We start from the raw sequence: 24,423 nt of genomic DNA, 5'->3' as shown, positions 1-24,423 counted from the left end.
CCATTCCTGTAAACCAATACTTCCATTACCATACTGCAACAAAGGCTCTCTGGGACACTGAAGTTATTTAGGTTATTTGGAACTGTTCACCTAGTTAGTATTGAATCTCAGTTTGTGCTTTTTACTCTCAAAGACTGAAAATGTTTTTACAGTTTCATAGCTGCAGAAATTGACATAAACAAAACAGTGATTTGATGTGCTGGCTTTAATGCCCCTCCCCCACCCCTCTACCTCTCTTCAGGCAAGGTGTACAGGGAGTGCAGTCAGTGATACATGAGCCTTCACCTGGGAGCGAGAGGAAGGCGGGGAAGGGAACATGCAGAGGAGGGAGGGGGATGGATGAAACAGGTGTGTGTTATGAAAAGCAGCCGAAGAATGGTTATCAAAACAACCATGTTGAAATGTCTAGTTGTGGTTTGTGGAGCTCCGTGATTGATGGCTCGGTTGTGTCACCTGGATGCAAGTACCACACAGCGCCCATGGAATATACCGGCTAACAACGCAGGTATGATGTGCAGGTTGTTTATATGCTGCTGCTCATGATTGACTTCAATGTTACTGTTAACAGCTTTACAAACAGCATGAATTAATAGTAAAAGAGACTGTTGTGATGTCATCTCAAGCTTTATTAATGTGTTGACAAATGTGGTATAGGTACTTATTATTTGGGACAGGTAAACTGTAGCATGACGGACATTAATCATAGTGATTGTGCTGATTTATGTTCATGTTAACCCTTGCAGGTTTGATTCAGATGTTTGGATCTGAGCATCCGCAGTTCCCTCCCACCAGGATTGCTCATCCAGCTTCCAGCAGAGATTCAACCAGAAAAGCTGGTACATTTCTGAGTATTTCATCACACGGAAAATCACTGTGGGGTTGCCCTGAGTTCACCTGTTGTTTATGTAATCAAGTGGTTAATTGAGGATTGGTGTGGTTTGTGGAGCTGGTAGGAGAGTCTGCTCAGATCAGCATCAGTGATTTATAACCTGTTGTCTGTTGTGCTGTATGGTATCGGTATGCATGGAAACGTGGGCTAATGAGTTACAAGACTGTTATCTTACAGAGGGACACAAGCAGCCATTTCACTCTGTTGTCTCCTCCTATAGCATAACCGAAGACTATAAACGTCTCCTCTGCATCATGGCCATGGAAAGTGTTGAATCTGGTACGTCTTTTATGACCTCCATCCTTTATTTTCCTCTTTTTCCTCCTGCTGCTTACAGTTTCTTTATCTCACTGTGTTTACTGAGATGCATTCAGAGGCGGGTGGAGTTTTTTTTTAAATTAAACGCACTTCCTATCAGTTAAAACAACCTATCAGTGTCATATTTGCATAGCAGCCTGCATGTCATGTTTATCTAGATTTTAAATTTCTCCTAAAGAGGATCATGTTTCTACAGCAGTCATTTTTGTCTCTCTGAATTGGCAATGCAAGAATTCCTTTGCAATATGGTTAACAGCAGTACACTACATACACTTGCATATTAGTACACACTCACAGAAGCACGCACACACACACATCCATCTGTTGTCCAGTGATGTAAATGATACATTAAATCATTGTGTGTTAATGGTCTCTGAGAGCTAAGAGTCAGCTTAACGTGTGTCTGACAGGCCTCACATGGGAGGTGAGGGCAAACAGCCGTTACTACCACCAACACAAACAGAAGAAATCCTTTCTGTGCTTCCGCTGGGGGCGATACGCGGTGAGTCAGTCACACATATGCTTCCTTCCCTCCACACGGTAACCTAACACCTGTTGGCATGCTTATGCATTGAGGAACAGGTTGATGTGTTAATACACTTGTCTCCCTTGTGCTTCTCTCTCTCTCTCTCTCTCTCACACTGTGTTGCTCTCCGTGTCGGTTGCCAGGACAATGTGGTCCGCAGCTACAAGTACTCCCCCCTGACCTTCCTGCCCCTGACACTGTTTGAACAGTTCCAGCGAGCGGCCAATCTCTACTTCCTCCTCATGGTGGTGTTGCAGGTCAGATGGAGACTCAGCTGTTGTATCTCTGTCCATGTCTGTACTTGGTTTCTTGTATGCTTTCAGCTTTAACAGTAACTGCATCATGTTAATAACCAAAGAGGCAAGACAAATTGATACTTTAATATGGGATATAGTAGGATTTTTTTTCTCCTGTATGTGCATACAGTCTGAAGTCTCTTGAATGACGTTGATATGCTTATATGTTCCTATGTACACTCTGACCTATCTATCCAGTTCTTTTAGATCAACATACCTAACATTGTGGTGTGTCACCAGCTATATGTGACATGTTATACTATAACTACAGTTCTCCTTCTTTACTCTGTTTATAGAGGAGGGTATACCAACATTACGACACACCTTAAATAAACTCACTTGCCCCCTGAGGGAAAACATTTTAACAGGGTGTCATGCTATTTGATCACTTAAAGCTGGAGCAGGCAGTTTTCTGGAAAAGGCAAACAAAACCCACCTGAATTTCAAAAATACACCCTCCTCCTGCAGCTCTCCCCTCTCTGTCCTAAGCCCCTCCCACAAGATGATTAAAGGCACATGCACCATTGATGTGTAATAATAACTATATACTGTATGTCAAGATGGCACCTATTCAGTACTATATAACTGCTCGCCTTGCACGCCAAAAAAGTATCTAGCTCCAGGGTTTACTTGCACGGTATGTAGCCCACTGAATATATGGAGTGGTGTCTCTCGCTGGCCCTGTGCGCCATTTCCTGCTCAGCCTATAGACTTTACATTGTGACGATGTCATTGATTTTTAAATTTCTTTTCTCGGCTTGAGGAAAATGTTAAAGATATAAAACCTCCATGGATCAAAAATGTATCATAGAAAGAGTCATAATTGACTTTGTTTGCAGTTTGAGGTGTCCAACACTTTTACAGACATCTGTTTTATAATAGTGGACACTGCAAACACGAGCTGAGTTGCTCGCCTGGGAGTGCATGTGCTTCATATTCTAACCAAGTGTTACCAGTACATTGATTTATTTAATCCTGTATCATGTAAAAATGCTTGCAGCATATTTCCGTCAGCTCCTCCTTGCCCTGTCCTCTCTCTCTTTATCAGACCACAAATAAGACAAGAATTAGCTAGCTAGCACACCCAGAGGACCCTTCACCTCGCTCTCCACAGCCATAGACTACTTCACCAGGAGGACAGCGGGCAGCAGCCCAGAAAATGTTATATGAATAAGCAGTTAAGCCTTCTGCTAAGTGAAGCCAAAGGGCGGTGGCTGCAGCTACTTCAAGTTGATGTTTATGTAGCTAGCTAGGGCCTCTAATCACAGTGTGTCCTGCGCCTCACTCCCCACCGCTGTTGACTACTTTGGCAGGAGGAGAATGGGCAGCAGCTCCGTAGACAGACCTCCAGTCAGCAGTTGTATAAACTCGAATTCAGCCAACACAAGACTCCTTTTTTTGTCTGTCTTCCATTTTTTGGGTTGCTTTGCAGTGTAGATAGTTGTTGCCAATGCTGGAATAGCAACTTTCTCTGCAGAACTCACCACCATTGAATCAGGCTTTCACTGAAGGGACGTGTGTCTGTATTTGTAGAGTAGCTGATAGGAATGCCCTCTCCTTGAAATTACCTGTGATTGGCCAGTCTACCATCATGGGCTAGATTCTCGAAACCTGCAAACAGAGCCATGAGGAGAATCAGAATCTACTATTCTCTCAGTCTTGTTGAATTAGAATATGCTTAAAGCTTAATATGGGATTTTTGCCAAATGCTGCCAAAGTAAACCTGCCTAACCGAGCTTTAATCCTGACATTACCGTTTCCAGTTGTCTAGTGTAGTTTGACTAAATCATCTTAATGCAACTACAAGGAACTTTCATTTTGTGCTGACTTTGGCAGCCCCTATTGACAAAAGCAGAAGTGTAAGATTAATAACTGTCACCATGTGACGCTGGTGCAATTCTCTCCCTATCTGTTGACTGACCATCCAAGGATGACTCGTGTTTTACCGCTGCTGCTTTTAGCGTTTTTTGTTGTTCTTCAGTCAATTCAAGTCAAGTCAAAATTTATTACAGGCCAAAATCACATAAAAATGCCTCAATGGGCTGTACATAAAAAGACATAAGCAAATTACAAATAACACAACAAATAAAATATATAAAAACAAGTGAAATGTAGAACAAAATAAACAAACAAAACAAATTGAAAACAAAGCAAAAACAAAACAAAAATAACATCGGCACTTGTATATATAAAAAACTAAACATAAATTGATGCGCACAATGACTGAGTAATAGTAGATAACCATGATGTAGTATGTAAGGACAGAGACTATGTGATGTTAAAGGCAGATGCAAAAAGGTGTGAGTCAATTCTGTTCTTTTTCTCTTTGCTGATCCTTCCCCAGTATCAGCCACACAATAACCACAAAATATAATGTAAAAAATTATAGAAAAATCTCCTGCTCCCTTTTTAATAAGCGAACGAACTACTTACTGCGAAACTTTGCTGAGGAAAATGTAAACAAAGGCTCTTTTGGTCGGTGTGCCTTAAGTTGTTTGTCTAAATTTGCCGGGAATCAGACCTGTGGACAGGCATTAAGAAAAACTATATAGAAACAGAGACTCTTCTTGCTGATGTTCTTGTTTGCTTATTTAGGTTATATAGAGGCATCAGTGTTAAATTGAGACTGTTTCATAACCATTTAAAAACTACACACTAGCACTAGCTTTTTCCAGAGCTTTCGACTGTTTAGTCAAGTTTTTTTCGTGGTGTTACATCACTTTCGGAGACACTTTGTGTGTGCATTTAATTTTATACAGTGGGTGTGACTCTGTTTCCTTTTCCTTCTGTGTGTATTTGTGCGTCTGTGTGGTTTCCAGTGCGTTCCTGCCATTTCATCCATACCTTGGTACATCACCATCATCCCGCTGTTCATCGTACTCTCTGTGAGAGCAATAAAAGACCTTGCCAACGACATGGTGAGACCACCACTCACTCCATAGTCCCCGCCTCTCTCACCCCAGGGGAGTCTGGGAGGGGGAATATCCTTCTGCCATGAATCCACCTGCTCACACACAAATGCATGATCTTAAACAAAAATATACGACCGGCCTCACGCATGCATTTATGCACCTGGCACTTAAGAATGTACGCACTCTTCTCTCTCCTTCATTGTCCGCATTGACTCCTTGTCCTCTCCTCATTGACAAAACCAGTCATCCCAGTAGCATTAATTTTCTCTCCTATCATTAAAGCTTTTCCTTTTAAATGCAGGCGTGATGTTTTGCATGGAGAATTCACTGGTTAAGTGCATCACTGAGTTACGGTCGTTAACAGCTCTGGGTGAAACGCTTGCTTGACCCCTCTCTATTGACTAATCATTTAGTGGAGGGTGTAAATCTCCCAGCTGGTGTCACTGTAGAGCCCCGTAATGGTGTTTCTCCTTTCTCCTTTCTCCTGCTCAACCTTTCACGGCCACCCTCACTCCCTCTCACACGCTCCCTGTCCATCACTCTTTTTCTCCATCCTTCTCACCCTTCTCAGTCTATCTCTTTCTCTTGTCTCATCCTCTTTTTGGGTCTCTCTCTCTCTCTCTCTCTCTCTCTCTCTCATTTTCTCTCTCTCATTTTCTCCATCTTCGGCTCAGGCAAGGAGACGCAGCGACTCTGAGATCAACTCCCGACCCTGTGACGTACTCGTCTCCCAGAGGTGAGGACAAAGACAGTGTGTTATTTTCTCAGGACTTCCAGTTTGAAACGGTCCTCTAATGAACCTCTAATGAAGTGTGAATGAGTGAATCCCTAGATGGTCCCTTTGTGCATTAGAGCAGGGCGAAAACACCCATTGCAAGACATGAACTATGACCAACCTCTTGATGACATCTTCTCCCGTCTTCAGAGATACTATTTCCACAGTCTGTTCCTGCGACTGTCACACCCCAGATAATAATGCTCTTTCCCTTGTGGACTTAAAAGTGCGGTAACTGCCTGAGAACTGCAGTTGTTTTTGGCACGGTTGTCTTTTTAGTTAAAATCTCCTACTCAAAAATGTGTTTTGTTTCTGTTTATGTCCCCTAAAAAGTCTGACCTCGTCTACACTGACTTGTATCTGTGCAAACGTTGTTACCAGAGAGGTCTTTTTACATTCCTCTACTGAAGGATGTGATATCTGTTCACTTCCCTTAAATCTGAGATGCAAAAATAAACCGGACTGGGTATGTCATTAGTATGAAAGCCAATCGCTGTCATATGGGAAACACGTATTGACAGACTTCGACAAAACATTGGCAAAGAAACCTGAAACCTCCAGCGCAGAGCGGACTTGTCAGTACAGAGAGCAGAGTTAGCTTGGTAGAGTTTGCAGTTTTTGGGTTGTAACCCGGACCAACGTGAACACACTGTAACATCGTAGCAGATATTTTTATTTTATGTTTAACAACTACTAAAACTGCATCAGCCACTGCCAGTTAGCCTACAAGCTAACAAACAACATAAACAAATAAATAAGCTTATGACACTTTCACCATTGTGATACATCACTAACTCGCTAATTTTTTGGTGCATGACAGACTCCTCATCTGAGTCTGACTGAGGCTCAAACATATACCGTAGGGCTGTACCCGACTGAGAATAAGGTCAGTCTTATTAGATTTGGCTGTTTGGCCGTTCCTTTTTTTCCATAAAGAGTGCAAACGGTGTTCAGTGGGATGCACAGTGTGACAGTGACATTTCCCGTAATATAGTAAACAAGCTAACAACACTAACAACTGAAATTTCCATAATTTTTTGCAGACACTAGATATCACACAAAAGCGAGACACTGTATCGTATTAAGTTGCTGTGAGCTGTAAACTCACCACTTTTAAGCAAAAGGCGGGACATAATGTTATTTTGGAGCCTCACTGGGCAAAGCCTCTGCCTGCCTGTACTGAGGAGCACTATGAAAGAGAAGAGTGCTCACTCTGCAGCAAAATCTAGAGATAGAAATATCCCCAGAAGTGGACTGCACACTGACTGACAAAAGAAAACAAAGACTGTGCGACTTGAAGGAATCTCAGTTGACTGATGATTCGAATCTCTGATTTTCAGGGGGCAGCCCTACAAACATGTATGGCTGACTCTCTCCGATGTTTCCTCTTAAGCGGAGGTTCTCAAAATTTTTAAGGCCAAGGACCCCTTAGCTGAAAGAGAGATGGAGCAGGGACCCCTTATAACATATATGATATAAAATTGCGTCACATATTAATTAGACTAGGTGGTGGTCAGGCAGAGGGCCGTATCAGTCTCAGGCTGCAGTCTTGTCCTGTACTTGCTTTTTAGGTAGGTGAAGGAGGAAACTCATTTTTCACATAGATACGTTGCTGCAAAAGAAAAAAAATATGTTGGAATTGTGTTAATGTGTATTTCAGACATACTGAATTTTTTCAAAAGAAAAAAAAACACAATTAAAAAATGTTTACAGCCCTAGGGACCTGGATCCCTTGTTGAAGACCCAGGTTATAAAGCTATCGTTAGCCATCTTGATGCGCACTTCACTTTCAACTTGACGCTACTCTCGCATTGCTAACCCTGTCCCCACACTTCATTTTAGTGCTGTGTCAGTGCTGGCGAAAGGGGAAAGGGAAATTTAACGCAAGCAGCGGTGGTGGGCGGGGTGGAGCCTAGATGCAAAATTTCTTAATGAGGGAGAAACAATAGATGTGCTTCAAGCCTCCTCTCATTTTTACTTTTTAATGTGTCTTGAGGAGGACTTTAAAACCCTGCACAGACATTTTTGCTACACTGTAAAATACTGGAATAGTCTCATATATAGAGAGAGTTTACTTATAGATGGAAAGTAAGCATTTCTGTGTTCCTGAGTTTATCATAATTTGCAAATGAAGGCTGCTCTGCTCTTGTTTTTGATGAGAAAAAAAAGTTTCACAGCATTAGACAGCAATTTAGATGTAGTTGTTGTTTTTTGTTAGTTTGTGTATCAAAAGGCAATCATTTTGGGTTAGGGTGTTTTAATATTTGATATTGGATTTTGTTTACATTTGTTGAACTGCGTATCAACTATGAAATCTAGTAAAACAACTTTTGATCGATGAAAAACAACGTTGCTGTGTTTGTGTATATGGTAGCGTCGCATATTTAGGAGATCTGCGACCAGTAAATTAATGCATATGAAAGACATTGATTATTTTTATCCGTTCGCTCACTCCTCATCTGTCTTCTGTCTCAGTTTCAGCAGAGCACAGTGGAAAGATCTGCGTGTGGGAGATGTGCTGCGGATCCACAAAGATCAAGTCATCCCTGTGAGACTTTCAATTTATAAGACACAGAAATTAACAGCAGTATAGAAAACAAAGTGTCTGAGTAATCATTGTTGTTCAAGTAAAATAAGATTGCATGAATTACTCGTTAACCTACCCTTTAACCTACCCTACAGCTAGCATATTTAAATATGTCCTTAAAGTGGAAATTTGCAGTATAGCAGCATGCAGCTACTAAAGTTTTTAATATTTTATTAAATGTTGTGTAGCTCTATTTATATTTACAGTAACTTTATATTTAGCACTCTTTCTTTAGTTTTCTGTTTCCCTCTTTCCACCCAGGCTGACCTTCTCCTCCTGTGTAGTTCAGAACCTCACAGTCTGTGTTATGTGGAGACAGCAGATATCGATGGGTACGAAGTGACTCCCTTCTCTCTTAGTATATTAATAAGTTCATCATATTAAATATATTAAAACTAGCAAAAACATAAACCTGTGAATATAGTGTAAAAAATATATAATTGTAAAAATAATAGCACAGATCAGGACCTTATGAGAAGTTTTAAGATTTGATTTTAAAGGTGATATTGATTTTAGAGGCCTAAGCTCTTCGGGCTCCTCTTCTGTTGCCGTGGGGCCTTGACAACAAAAACTTGGTCACCTTTAAAGGTCTAAAATCATTTATACACTCTGGGACAGCCAGAGGGGCCGTGCCTGCACTTCTGAGGCTTTGTGGTGACTCAAAGAAGGGCAAAAGGTGTTTGATACATTTGGGTCAGAGAGAGTAGTGAATCAGTGAAAGAAACAGTTTGAACAATGAAATTTATGACCAGTTTAAAACCAGTTAGAACCAGTTTGAAAGGTGAGACGTCTCATGGTTCATTGCAGAGTGAAGAACTTTGAAAGAGTGTGTATGATCAAATACATTTCTCTTCGCTACTAAACAGTTTGAAAAATGTCTTCATCCTGCTTCTCAATCAAATAAATTAATATTGCATATACGTGTCTGTGTGTGTGTCTGTGTGTGTCTGTGTGTGTGTGTGTGTGTGTGTGTGTGTGTGTGTGTGTACCAGCTGCGTACTACATCGACTTCTCCTCATTATCTCTAATGACTGGATCAACTGTTTAGTGTGCAAGTGTGGTCTTTTCTTCACACAGAGAGACTAACCTCAAGTTCCGGCAGGCGCTCAGTGCTACACACAACGAGCTGACCTCTCACCCCTCAGAGGAGATGCTTGCTGCCTTTGATGGTGAATAAATATTTTCTATTAAGAGTGCAAATTCATTTGCATTTTAAAGTAGAGCAAAAACAAACAAGTAAACCTTTCACAGGACTGCACACTTGTCCCAGGTGACAGCAAATGTAAACTTTAATGTTACAGGTGTCGTGCTCTGTGAGGAGCCCAACAATCGCCTGTACACCTTCAGAGGCCAGCTGCACTGGCGAGGAGAGTGTCTCCTGCTGGACAACGAGCACATCCTCCTCAGGGGAACAGTCCTACGCAACACAGAGTTTGCCTACGGCTTGGCTGTATACACTGGTACGTCTAGTAGAATTCGCTCAGCTTAAAAAGAGCATATCAATATGGATTTCTGTGAAATTTCTATGCCTGAGAGATAGTGAGTTGAAGGATGATACAGTTTTTGTTCAGAAAATAGGTCCCTGCCACCGCCTAACTGGTCTGTTGGGTCTAAACATGACACTGAGACAAACAAGCCCTGATATGTGGCACAGCTCCCCACAGAGGTGTGTGATAACAGAGATAAAACTGTGAGAAAATGTTTTTGTGCTCAAGCCACCTATCCTCATTTCACCTTCTGCTGTGGCCTCCACTTGTTTCAATGACAAATTTTATTATGGTGAATACATTATACTGCTAATTATGGACAGTACTTAACTCTTGCAGCTGTGTCTTAAATGTGAGTCTGTTAACATCTGGCAGATTACCGGCTCCTCCTGTCTTTTAAGTGATCATTGATCGGATATTACTGGACCAGGCAGAGGTGTCATGGATCTCACTGCTATGACCCTTTCAGTTCTGGTGAAGCAGATCAATCGGTCAAATTCTACCAGAGATGGGTTTTATACCATTCATCAGAGAGTGTCTATTGGTGTGACCCCGGTTCAACCTGATTATAACTCCTAACCCACTTGACACAGCCTACTCTAAATTATGCATGACCAAGGTTGTAATGTTGTTGTCGCAGTGAGACAAAGTTGGAGCCACTTTCTGTCCTTGAGGAGTTTGAAGATATGGCACACATTCTCAGTATGTGTCATTTTTACGCATGCAGCTCAGCGTTTTTCAGCAGTCTATGTGAGTTTGAGACAGCATCACTGGAAAACATAATGTGATACTTTATTGATCCCTGCAAGGGAAATTCTCTCTTCCCGTTGACCTCTCAGCAGCGAGGTCACACACCCCCGGAACTGGTAGGGATTCAGCATCTTGCTCGAGGGCACATCAGCAGATGCTCGCTGACATGAGGGCTTGAACTTTCACCCTCTGGCTGCAGGATGGTCTACCGACTCGCTCGGCCAGGCCACCGGAGCGAAAGCATCTAATAGTTGTCTGCTCTGTACCAGGCGCGGACACCAAGATCCTGAGGAACTGCGGGAAACTGAGAGTGAAGAGGACTCAGACGGAAAAAGTTTTCAACAGAGTGGTGATCGGGGTGAGTGGGTAAAGGGCAGGGGGATGACAAGCGTGAGACAACTTGTGGAATTATTCTAAACTGTGTGGGTCTATATTGCGGATCTCCAGATCGTCCTGTCCGTGCTGCTGGCAGCTCTGCTCCTTGCCATCGGCGGTGGTGTGTTTTCGAGTTGGGTCATGAGCCATACAGGGGTTTCATCTGCTCTGGTGGTTAACGGCAATCCTGTCTACACCGGGTTCCTCGTCTTCTGGAGCTACATCATCCTGCTCAGCCCAGCCATGCCGATTGCTCTCTACATCTCGTTAGTTCCATCCACAATACTCCGCTCATTTGAGGGTATGCAGGAAGGTTGAAATACACCTGTGTTTGTGTGTGTACCGTCTTACTTTGTATGTCTGTGTGTTCACAGGTTTGAGGTGATCCACACAGTCCACAGCCTGTTTATTGGCTGGGATATGGAGATGTATTGGCAGCAGGCAGACAGACCGGCCCAGGCCAGGAATACCTCACTGAATGAGGAGCTCGGCCAAGTGGGATACCTGCTGAGTGACAAAACTGGGACACTAACACAGAACCGTCTGCTCTTCAGACAATGCTGCATAGCTGGGGAGATCTACGGTAACAATAAACTGAACACATCCTATATATACATACAGATATTTTACTATATATAAATACATCTAATGATGTGCTAATTGTCCTTCTTAGAAGAAAACTAGCGTCTTTATCTGAACTCACATTGCAGGGCTTGTTTGAAATTAAAGTAGCAATCACTCACAGACTTTTTGAATAGCCTCACATCTGCCCAGTGCTGGGATAGGCAGCCTGCAGCTCCAGAGCTGCATACAGTTCTTTAGACGCTCTCCAGTGGCTCCCTTAGGCTTTGACAAAGAATTGTATGGAAATGAATAACTGTATCTTTTAACATTTTAATTTTTATTTATCATTGTAGGCCTAAAGTGATTCTTACATTCTCCAGTTGCAAGAGTGTGTACCCTGTACACCACATAAAAAATGTTTTGATATTTTGTCAACTGAAATGTGCGCCATGCATCCACGGCCTGGCGCCTTTTTGTCTAGATTTTGGCGAACCTAAATAGCAGAGGTGACTCTTGAGCTAGCTATGGATTCCAAATCCAGAAAATGGAAAAGTCTCAGAGGAAGAAAGAAAATTTAATGGTGCAGGGACAGATTTGTTTGCTTGTACCACCATGCTACAAAGCAAATGTACTAAATAATCATAAACAGCCCAATGCATAGAAGCCACCTTGTGGTAAAACATATTAATGTCATGTCAAAGTCATGTTAATAGTTTAATCTGGACATAAATGCTGTGTCATCTTCATCATAAGGCTCAAATATGCCTTGAAGCTCTACGCAGATTTTTTTCTTAAATGGCTTTATTTCTTAATTGTTAAGGTTGCCGACCCCTGGCCCAGACCAACCAAACAAAATCGCCTTTTTCTCCTGTTTTGTCAGTTATGACAGCTGTGGCCAGGGGCAGTATGTTTTTGGGTTTTTCCATCTGTCCATTCCTCCATCCCGTTCTCGTGAATGCAATGTCTCAACAACACCTTGAGGGAATTTCTTTTAATTTGGCAAAAATCTTAACTTGACTCAACGATGAACTGATTAGACTTTGGTGGTAAAAGGTCACCTTTCACTCCATGTGGTTCTGGTGAACACCGTATCTGAATAAGGCCTTGAGGAAATTTTCTCAAATTTGGCAGAAACATCCACTCAGACTCAGAGATGAACGATTGAAATTTGGTGGTAAAAGGTCAAAGGCTGAGGTCAATGTGACCTCACAAAACTCAAGAATTAATTCGCTAATCATGACAAAATTTCACACAAATGTCTGATAGAATAAAATGATAGACATTTTATATCCACGTTTAATTTTACGTCAGATACACTTTCAGCAGGATACACATAAATAATGAATTCAGCAAGCTCTCAAAATGCATCTATACGAACATGTGAGGAAGTGATCATATTCAGTAGTCAGTTAGAAACTTATCAGCAGGCCATTATTAATTAAATGACATTGCACAATTCAGGAAAAAAGGTGCTTAAAAATATAAGCGTAAAGCATAAAATCATGGCATCAATATATGAAAAAGAGACTTTTGATTGTGACTTTAAACTACACGTGTAAAAGCACTAAATAATGTCAGCATTATTGATGGTGGCAGTGAGACACTTTCTGTATTTGTGTTCATTCAATATCATCCAGCAAAAAAAGTGTGAAATAACACGATTGCATCCTGTCTAATTAACACAGTAACTTACATCCTTAAATATTAATTTATGTAACACTGTATAATCACCGCAGAGCCAAGTTTCCTCACCGGCTTACAATGGAACAAAGATCTCTCTGGGGAGACAATAGGAGACACATCATATCCAACAGCCACGAGTCCATCTACTAAATATTTAACACCAGCTCTGCCCACTGAAGACGAACTGTAATTGAAACCTTGTCAGAAACACATCAACCATATGTCGCATGTCTGAGCCACTTCCTGGTTCAGCCCATGTGTCCGTTTTCTTTTCCTTTTTTTCTTTGTATTTTACTTAAGCATATTCTAATCATGTATTTTATCTCCATTTCAGATGCTTTTTGCAAATCATTAAATATAATAATTTCTGTACTTTCACAGGTGATGCATCAGTCAGGGCAGAGGAGACAGAGGTACCATATAACTACTCTCAAATCTGCATCTTTTAACCATATTTTCCTCTTTCTTTGCCTTTTCTTTGTGTATTTCCAATCTAAATCAAAGGTATTCTTAATCTTTCTATATGGTAAATCGTTTCTCGTCTGTGCACCTGTTTTTATGTCATAATTTCTGCTGCCATCACTTGTGACACTGTATAATACCACTGCACAGTAACATCTGGTGCACCAACTTTTTTCCCTGTACATGCGCAGCCGATGGACTTAAGCTGGAATCCATACGCCCGCGGTGGTCTCTACATGTCGGCTCCTAGCCTGGTGGAGAGGCTCAGAGGACAGCAGTGTCCATTCAGCAGACAGTTCCTCAGTGCGCTGTCTTTATGTCACACTGTCATGGCAGAGTGGAAAGAAGGTTGTGTCTGAGTTTGTCGGTATCTACGCTGGTTTATGTTTTTTGATGAAATCTCTGTTTGTCCCACTGTGTTTTTGTGTTACACAGAATGACCTGATGAATGTGCTACAATAAATAGTCAAATAACCTGTATCTGTGCTTTTAGACTTGCCTAATTTTGACAAAACTTATTCACAGTTATTTTCCAGTTCCTAAATCACAGGTCTGAATCTGATATAATAACATAAAATACCTGGAGGACAACATGTTTACACCTTACGTGATGACTACATTCCTCCAGAGGCTCCAGTTTACCAGGCTGCGTCCCCAGATGAGGAAGCGCTTGTTGGTGCAGCCAGGGAGCTGGGCTGGGTCTTTCTCTCCAGGACAAGAGAATTTATCGTTGTCTCCGAGCTGGGTGTCACTCGCCAGTACGAGCTGCTCGCACTGCTGGACTTCACCAGCAAGAGAAGACGCATGTCCGTACTGGGTGAGAGTTGCCTTCTAAATACACATTAACAACATATTTTCAATTTGCAACTTCTTTTCTGAATAAATTATCCACACTGGTTTGTTTTGTTTTTTTCAGTGCGGGAGCCGGAGGGTGGGTTAAAGCTGTACTGTAAAGGGGCAGACATAGTGATCCTGGAGAGACTGCAGAAGGACTGTCCATATCAGGAAAGGACTGAAAGTGCCCTGGAGGTGAAGTGGAGTTTCTACTGAACCATTAGTGTGTGCTGTTATTGAGACTACTATTTGTATGACACTCTGTCAGTGTCTTTAGGTTTCCATTTCAGTATTAAGCAGTTCACATTTTTAAAAAGTACACCATCTTAGCTTTGTGCATTTGATAATTATCTCAAGACATAAACAGCTGAGGCTGATGGGAATGATGGTAGTTCTGGAAGTATTTGACGAGAAACCAAAGTATTGGACAAATGGAGATTCTCCTGGTGGCGCTATATTAAAGTCAGGTAATCAAAGTTATTAGCAGGCAAGTTATGAAATCAGGAAAGCTGTTTTCCAGGCCTGAAAATGGTTTAGACCAGTGGTTCCCTACTGGTGGGTTGCGGTCCAAAAGTGGGTCATGGGTCCGTTCTGAATGGACCCCAAGTGACTTGAAAACGTGTCAAGTACAGTGAATTTCCACCACAGAGCTTTTATTTTGAAGTGCCGTTTCCTGCTGTAGAGTGCGTGAATAATGAACAGCTACCTAACAGAGACAAATTAGCAAATTAGCTTGACAACATGGCCAAACACAAGTATGACCCTGACTTTATCAAACTGTGAGGACCTTGAACTAATGACTAAGGAGAAATCTGAACACTGTGGCTGGACCAGTTTGGAACCACTGGTTTAGGCCTAACAGAATGTTTTGGAAAGGTTTGAATATATATTGTTTTGGCTATTGCTTAAAATATGTCTTACTTCACGTGAAATACAGTCCCTGTGTTACTAATTTAAAATCTAGCGCTGAGCTGTGGGACGTTTATACAGCACTCAAGTGATGGTGGGGTATAATTTAAAAAAAAAAAAAAAAGTAGCTACAAGGTGCCAGACTGTAAACAGCAGGCATTCAAGAGACCCAGCGCCAAACAAGAGTGGGTCTGAAGATGGCTTTTACTCTTACTGTCACTTTTGCTGGCAAAAGTTTTAACAAACAGTAACTGACAATACTGTAAAGTATACCTTAAACATACAGTATGTACTTTTAAGACCACTTTGTGCAGTAAAGGTTTTGCTCCATTAATAGTAGGGCTGTTAAACGATTCATTTTTTAATCCTGATTAATGGTCGAATTTTCATAGTTAATCGCGATTCCATAATTTTGCATTTTAAAACTGTTTTGAAGTCCATATTATCAAAGTAAAACAATTCTTACCAGAGGGTTTTGATTGGGAATCAAATGAATGCAAGAAAATTTACTTTATTATCTTGACTTTTGGATTTATTTCTTTAAAATCAGTGCTGATTGCTACAACAGGATGGTCAAAGAGACAAAATAGCAGCATGCTTTTACCCCACATACTGTAGANGGGGGGACAGGATCTTTTGAGAGAGATAGCAGGTCAACAGTATGTGCTGCATAGAAGTGGGTTATATCACCTGAAAGCTGAAAACCTTAAGATTAATTTGAGACGAAGCTCAGCACTGTGTCAACTTTTATAGTCATTAATCTGTGATAAACACTGCATGTAATAATGTGCATAGTTTTTGCCCCAAACTGAATGGGACAAATGTAAAGTGGACATGTCTGTAAAGGGGAGACTCATGGGGACCCACTGAATCTGTTTTCATTCAGATGTCTTGAAGTGAGAGGTCAGAGGAGCTCTGTAAAAATGGCCATGCCGTTTTTCCCTTGCTAAAATTAACCCTTTATTCAAGCGTTATTGAGTCCCCTTCCTGATAAGATAGCATAATATGGTTGCTTCTGATTTCATATGATACCAGTATCATCACTAGCTTTAAAACTCAGCCATCTATAGCCTCTGATAGACAGGCAGCACGCAATTAACGTGATTTAAAAAATTGAATGCGTTATTTGTGGATGTTAAAAGTATCGCGATTTAAGCATTAATGCTGACAGCCCGAATTAATAGTAATCAGTCAGATGAAAGAATTTATAGTAGTATCTTTGTTGTGATCATCTGTAGGGGTCACATTATACTCAACGTACATCTTCCATCATTATTATCAGTGATCATCAAAGCTTCTACACACTGTATTGGGAATTAGTTAAAAATTCTCATCAATCAATAATCAATAGAGTTTTAAAGAAAGGATCAGGCTAGCGATCTCTACTGAGATAGCTGAGGCATCCCTGCCGAAACCAAAGTGTTTGTCTCGTGTTTTCTTTGTCAATTCCTCAATTCTGCCTGAAAGATCACTCAGTAAATAATGTGCAGCCTATAATAATGTGTTAACTTATCTCCTGTCAGTTGTTTGCCCAGGCCTGTCTGAGGACTTTGTGTGTTGCGGTTCGATCTGTTCCTGAGGCATCATGGGAGCAGTGGAGTAAGACTCTGGCCCAGTCTGCTGCCATGGCGACCTGTGACCGTGACGCAGTGCTGGAAAGGCTGTATGATCAGATGGAGAGAGAGCTGCAGGTGGGCTCTTCCTCAGTGTTGCACAAGTTTATTGTCAGTCCTCCAGGTGAAGTGGTCAAGCTGATCGCTGACACAGATAACTCTTTAAATCGAGAGTTTCTGCCTGTTACTTTTCTCTATATTAAGTTTTGTGTGAACAGAATCCTTGTTTAGCTTTTGTAAATCATGCATTTTTATGTTATGAGGTTATGAATGTTACTCACATCATCTTTGTCTTCTTGTCATGCTACTGTGCAATAAAGCCATTATCCTTCAGACACTCTAAAATAGAATATTCACCGTTTTGTAGCTTCTGGGGGTGACGGCGATAGAGGACCGGCTTCAGGAGGGTGTTCCTGAGACTATTGCTCTGCTTCAACAGGCTGGGCTTAAAGTATGGGTTCTGACAGGGGACAAAAAAGGTATTGTGACACACCGTGGCAGAAGGTTGGAGTTGCTGTAGCTACACACCTCACTTCTGTTTCTGTCTTTACCTCTCTCTTCGTCCTTGCAGAGACTGCAGTGAACATTGGATATTCTTGCAAGCTACTGGATCCTAATACCAGATTACTGGAATGGCAGGAGCTGAGGTTAGCAATGATAAAAATACACAAACACACACACAAACACACACACAGGCACACACTCACACCAGCTCATTGATCTTTGTATGTTTGCCCCTGCAGACAGATACTCCAGTCCCCAGACCCAGGGGTCAGTTTCTTCAAGGCCAGACAGACAGAGCTGTGGGCTGTAGACAAGCAGACGGCTGGAGCAAAGACTGCTGTGGTCCTCACTGGACCTGAGCTGGTAAACACTGGACATACCGGAATAGGTTACTCATATAGTTTGCCAGTGACTCTGTATCATGAAACACTGCATTGTTAATGTCAGGGAATGGGATAGTACAGATGAAAGTGTGATTTCAAGGCTCTATGGCTGTTTTCATTGCAACTGTGTGTTGGTCATAAAGTTTTTTTAGACATGAATCAGTTTTTCTTTAAACCTGCAACACTTAGTTTTTGGCCAGTTGTGGAAACAAGCTGTAAACACAACACTGACATGAGTTGATATGGCAAACTGGTTAGCAAACTTTTCTATATTTAGACATCTAGTAGAGAGTGAGCCACATTAGCATTCATTTGGAGTTATGTTTGTGCCTACCTGATGATTGCAAGTCCAATATTCCCTCTTGGACATAGACTATTAAACCCTTTGCACCTTTTTTCGTGGTGCCGCACCCTGGACACCGCTGTCCAACACAGCAGTGCTGATTAGAAAGCTATTAATGAGCCCTACCCAAGGCTACAATTTAAAATTATTTGAGAAGTATACAGCTAGTAAGTAACCTAGGAAAGAAGATTTAGCTTTTCACAAAGGTCTTTATTATTATGACACTAAAAAATGGTTCATATCAAGTAGGCATACCCTGTAACACATGCTCATATCAATCATGAAACCTTGAAAAAGTCCTCTAATAAAATGTTCAAAATTAAAAATCATTAGGCAAAGCATTTGGGCACATAGTCCAGAAGAATTCAACAGACAGTAAAAGGAAAAGCATTACCTTACACTCCATGACACACCTGCAGCTGTTGAGAGCAGGGACGATAGTTACGCACTGTAAAAAGTCCCAAACGCAAGCAGAGCAGGTGATGAAGGGCAAAAAAGCTCGCTAATCCACGATAAGTTGAAAGTAAGTGTGAGTATATGCCAGCTGTTGCACCCTCCCGCTGCCCTAATTCCAACGTCTCTGCTCCACTATTTTCACCAGGTAATTGCTAACTGTGTATATCTGCTGGTTGGTGCTGAGCAGTAGTGTAGAGTGTTTTTTTTTCTACAACTTAACCCTAAATACAGCTGCCTGCTGAGACTGAAAACAATGCTGAGAGTTGCAGCAAGCTCAAACACACTGAAATACTTTGTATATCTGAGGGGAACTGTAGGGTCGGTGACAGTAGTCTGTAGGTGTGTGTCATCTGATCAACAGTCACCATAACAATATTGATTATAGGAGCTTTAAAAATATATACTTGCTGAACTAAATGCCTTGAAACAAGATCGCTTCTGTGAGATCTGAAACCCAGACGCAAAGATGAAGACTCCTCTAAAGGTCCTTTTGAAGGAAGGGCTGTTTTATATAAATATAACCTAAACTCAGCTTTTTGATGGTGTTGTAAAATTCTTCACGGTTTTACCATGTCATGTTTTAATCATCATCAAAACAGTTTTTGCTTGACGTGCGATAAATACTGTCCAGCATCAACACAGGTTAGCAACAGTCTCCCACATGCATGGCCACATTGCGCCATCTTTAATGTTTCTTTGATAAGGTTTTATATGTTTACATGAAGTGTTGTCTATGCTATTATTTTAATTCTTATGCAAACAAAACCTGCATAGTGCTGCTAATTTTATTCGTGGTTTAGAATGTAAAACGTATTTCAGTGTTTGTATGATCAGTACTTTCAAGAATGCCACAATACTACTGATATGACGTGAGGTATGAAATTTCAATACCGTTTCCTCTCCATACTCCAGGCAGAGTTTGACCAGAGACCAGAGTGGGGGGCCACATTCATGAGCCTGGCAGAACAGTGTCAATCGGTGCTATGCTGTCGTGTAACACCCGGACAGAAGGCTGACATCGTCACGCTGGTCAGGAAACACACCCGCTCAGTCACCATGTCCATTGGGGACGGTGCCAATGATGTGAACATGATCAAGAGTAAGTCATGTTAAGTGAAATGGTGTGATTGTATCAGTGTGCGTTGCTTTCATGTTTTTACATTTCCTTCCTCTTTCTGCTCCCCAACATCAGCGGCTCATGTTGGTGTGGGACTGGAGGGGGTGGAAGGAGGTCAGGCGGTGCAGAACGCAGACTTTGCGTTGTCCCAGTTCAGATTTCTGCAGAGGCTGCTGCTGGTCCACGGCCGCTGGTCCTACAGACGCATTTCCCTCTTCTTGCGCTACTTCCTGTTTAAGACCTGTGGGTTTGCTCTTGTGCACATATGGTTTGGTTTATTCAATGGCTTCAGTGCTCAGGTGAGACATACACAGATGAGATTTAATCACATTAAGCCTTTAAGTCATATAATAAACTGAAGTGAAACATCCTGCATTTATTCCAACATCTGTTTCTCTCCTGCAGTCTCTGTATGAGACATGGTTTATCGCTTGTTACACTGTCTTCTACACAGCAGCCCCAATTATGTGTGTGGCCTTCTTTGAACAGGTGAGACAGTTTAAAAGATGTGTTTTTATGAACTCTGTGATTATATTTTGATATCATTTGAAATATTTCAGTTTTTAGTAATAATGCTTTATCTTTGTGTTGCAGGACGTGAGCGCAGGCAGCAGCCTGAAATGGCCGGAGCTGTACAAGTCTGGACAGAGACAGGAGCTGTCCAGCCCTCTCATGCTGTTCTTATCCCTCCTGTATGCTGTCTACACATCATTCGTTCTCTTCTTCATCCCGTTTGGGGTCTTTTACAACACAGCCTATGACTACCAGACCATGGCTGTCACTGTCTCTATGGCAGCCACGTTCACTGCAACCATCGAGGTCAGGATCCCTCTTTTCATAGATACAAGTAAACCACGAAAACAAGTCACAAAATGAAATGTGAAAAGAGGAGTGTTAGAAAATATTATTGCATGATATATTATTGCACTGTGGCCTCATAGCCAGCCGGGGCCCTCCTGTGTGGAGTTTGCATGTTCTCCCCATGTCAGTGTGGGTTTTCTGCAGATACTCCAGCTTCCTCCCACAGTCCAAAGACATGCAGGTTAATTGGTGACTCTAAATTGTCCGTAGGTGTGAATGAGCGCGTGAATGGTTGTCTGTCTCTGTGTCAGCCCTGTGATAGTCTGGCAACCTTTCCAGGGTGTACCCAGGTGTCTCCCAATTATAGCTGGGATAGGCTCCAGCCCTCCTTCAACCCTGAACAGAATAAGCAATTATGGAAATAAATAAATACTGTATAATCAGCCCTCTATGCACCATAAAGGAAATTATCTATTAATACCAGAATAATTATGCAGTGAAAGCATCTATGGATTTGAGTTTTTAATCCAGATTAACATCAAAATGTAGCAACACCCAAGATGATCATGGTGTATTATGTATATTTTATATACACAGAAATATCTGTGGACAGCTTTAACACTGGTCACTCCAAACTGTATCATATTGAAATTCAGAGCTTCTTCCAAAAAGTTGTTCATTTAGAAATTATAGAATTTTTTTTTTTTTTTTTACAAACTGCAGCTGAAGTAGCGTAGAAATATGATGAGATGTAAAATTATTAAATTGTTATGAACAATCAGTGGTGTAGTGCTTTGGTTGAATAAGAATCTTCATCTATAGCTAAAGGTGTAATATCTTTAAACGACAGGATAGTTACATATTTTGTAGAGTTGTATACTACTAATATTATCCCAAATATATCCAGGCAAATCATTAATTTTATTCAAGAAATTGTGCGTTTCAATTGGTCGCCTATCAATGGCGCCATATCACCTTTACTTTGTTTAGTTGCTCTAATTTCCAGGGAAACACTTAAAACACCAGCTGATGTGTAATTTGAAGTCACAACTAAGTAGCTGCACATGCCCAAGGATCGGTATAAATCACGCAATGTCCCAAAATTGTACTCAGTAACAGTAATACAGCATTTTTCCTGCCATCTAGTATTTCTTTTTATTACTTGCATGCCATTTTGCAACACAGTAAGCCAGCTGAGACCTAATTTGTTGATATGATGTATCAGTGCTAATCCAGCCTACTACAACGTGCTACTATGACAAGTGGCTCATGCCTGCCAACAAGCTAATGCGTATAGTAGCGTCATAATGTTATTACAACGTTCAACACGCTTGTACAGTAATTTTTCTATATGACTGTTGTGACCACGAATAACAGTGCTGGGCTACGTCACAGCTGAATTAGCCACAGTAGCTGTATGGGTAGATGACTTATCTAATGGCGAGTTAGCAAGTTAATGTTACTTGCAGCATTTTCATGTTACTAAACGCAACGTGAATTAGCTATAATACAGTACATTTCCTCGTCTGTGAACATGATTTTCTGTCTGAGTCATGTTATATGAATTTATTTTATCAGCATTGCTAGATGTTTAACAGTGAAGACAATAACTCATGTGATCCCACACTGAGAGACCCCTAGCTGCAGACTGTGTGTTTCAGAGGTGTTGGATCACAGCATGGTTCGATAACCTGATCAGTAAATACAGGAACAAGCTGGTAAAGACTAATGTGGTGGCCAGTAAACGAGTCAGCACACCAGTTTTGGGAACAGAGGGTGAAGAGGAAGGCATGTACCATTCTCTTCTGATTACAGTGCTTCTGTTCGTCTTTCAGGTGACGCTGCTGACCAGATACTGGACGAAGTTCAACATAGCAACCGTGTGTGTTTCTGTGGTGTTTTTCTTCATCTGCACCAGGATCACCCACAGCGCCCGCATATTTGAGAGATCACCCAGCGACTATTACTTTATCGGTACACTTCTGCTCATCTCAGAGCCCTGCACGCCTACTCTTTACTCATTTCTGTCACTTGAGTGATGTTGCTCCCGGCTGTGGCCATTTTAACATTCATTACTGCAGGAACTGCTGGACTTGATTCACTTGGAGACAGATGATATCAAAACAATTGTCGACACAAATAAACATGCAACCAAACACACAAGAAGAAATGTCCATATTAAAGGAATACTTTACCCCCTAAATAATCATTGGCATGTCAATTACTCACCCCATGTTACTTTGAATTCCAGAGAAACTAAAAAAGCTAAAAAAGGGCGAACATTCTTGATGAACTGAAGTCATAGGGTTCGTGTTTAACAGCAGCAAACCTATATCGAAACAGCCATTTGCAAACCCTCACACAACTCATGCAGTCCGAGTCATTTATCCAGACGTATACTAAAATCATATGATTTAAAACAGAGGTGTGCTACTCCTTTTACTCCAATTTATCAAGAATTTTCTACCTTTTTGGATTCTTTGTTTTACTTTGAGGCATGTGAGAAAACCAGTTTTCTTCACAACTTCAAGTTAACGAATGATCATTTTCCGGGTGAAGTATTCCTTTAATGATTATTTAACATTGATCTGATGATGTGTCATCGTGCTGTGAACAGGTTTGATTGCTCTGTGTGTGCTTTTCATCAGGTGCGTCTGATAAGGCCTTCATCGATCCACTTGTGTGGCTCGCAGCTCTGCTCACTACCTGGACGGCTGTTTTGCCCTCAATAACCGCTCGTGCTCTCAATGTCATCCTCACCATGCATGACAAGCACAAGGTGAGACATCTGTGTGAAAAAGTAAAAGAACATTAAGACAGTAAAGAAAAGGTGGAGTATCGATTTACAGAGGAATCATTCAAAATGAAACAGAAGTAAAACCTTTAGCAGTCACCTGGATTTCAGTCCATCTCAGTCGTTTTCCCAAACTATTTAAGACTTTTACAGCTCCGAAAGATGACAGTTACACAATATTTTCAGTGCTTTTCTCTGTGATAATTCTCCAGCTGTTCACATCCTACTGGGTTCTGACAGGAAAATGTGCTCACTGTTGACGAGTTAAAAAACATAAAACATCACCTGTGTTTTGAGGTTGCTCTCTTCGATGGTTGGCCCCGGTGCCAGCCTGCTACCTATGCAACTCCCCACCCTCCAATATTTTTGTTGTACGTCTCTTTCTCACTTGATATAATCTTTTTTCTCAACTGTTTACATGTCTCTGCAGCTGTTTGGTTGCCATTCTATGTTATTTTGGAGCCGTCAGAAGGCTGAGCTTGTGTGTGTTATCTGAGATGTGTTGAGCTGTGTCTCATTCACTGATTATTGAGTTTTAATTCCTATAAAATCAAAAGAATGAGCAGCTATAACAGTCACTGATGCCCCTCTCACCTGCCTGTGCTCTAGGTCCACAATGTGCCCGGTCAGCAAGTGGAGCTGAAGTCAAAGTTTAGAAGGGGAAGGTCTGTTCGCCGTTCCTCTTATGCCCTCTCTCAGGGGGCGGGGCCTGGACGTCTCATCACTTCAGGGACCTGCATCCGCAGCACAGTGCCGACGGTGGATGAGAAGGTGACTGCAAGTACTGAATCAGGAGTACAAATTGACATGAAGGACACTAGCATTGCACCGAATTGCACATGAATAATGATAATGATAAAGTTTAGCTTTTGATATGGGACAATATTTCACGTAGATTGTTACTGCAACATAGAATTGAGAAGATGAATCGCTATGTGTCTGCACCTCATCGTCTAATCGTCTGTGTGTGCAGTTCTTGCCTGCGCTCATCTTTTGTACAGCTATTTTCCAATAAAGTAAATGTTGTAATATACAAAGTACATTA

General features: G+C 41.4%; 1 protein-coding gene across 1 annotated transcript; it reads left to right on the top strand.

Annotated features, from left to right (window-relative positions):
• Positions 1-340: 340 nt before the first annotated feature.
• Positions 341-24,423, top strand: atp8b3 (ATPase phospholipid transporting 8B3). Its single transcript, XM_050054683.1, has 29 exons — positions 341-505; positions 744-836; positions 1,110-1,168; positions 1,618-1,709; positions 1,877-1,990; positions 4,849-4,947; positions 5,616-5,677; positions 8,192-8,264; positions 8,565-8,635; positions 9,381-9,472; positions 9,605-9,763; positions 10,810-10,898; positions 10,988-11,181; positions 11,290-11,498; positions 13,544-13,575; positions 13,816-13,972; positions 14,253-14,441; positions 14,541-14,653; positions 16,891-17,058; positions 17,348-17,459; positions 17,552-17,627; positions 17,724-17,847; positions 19,579-19,765; positions 19,859-20,082; positions 20,189-20,272; positions 20,378-20,602; positions 22,420-22,558; positions 23,233-23,363; positions 23,988-24,423. The coding sequence occupies exons 3-29, from the start codon at positions 1,144-1,146 to the stop codon at positions 24,219-24,221; spliced, it is 3,474 nt and encodes a 1,157-aa protein (XP_049910640.1). The 5' UTR covers positions 341-505; positions 744-836; positions 1,110-1,143; the 3' UTR covers positions 24,222-24,423.

The sequence above is a fragment of the Epinephelus moara genome, chromosome 10, assembly GCF_006386435.1.
Source record: "Epinephelus moara isolate mb chromosome 10, YSFRI_EMoa_1.0, whole genome shotgun sequence".
Lineage (NCBI taxonomy): Eukaryota > Metazoa > Chordata > Actinopteri > Perciformes > Serranidae > Epinephelus > Epinephelus moara.
The sequence above is the reverse complement of the archived record's forward strand: the minus strand, read 5'-3'. Positions and strand labels throughout refer to the sequence as shown.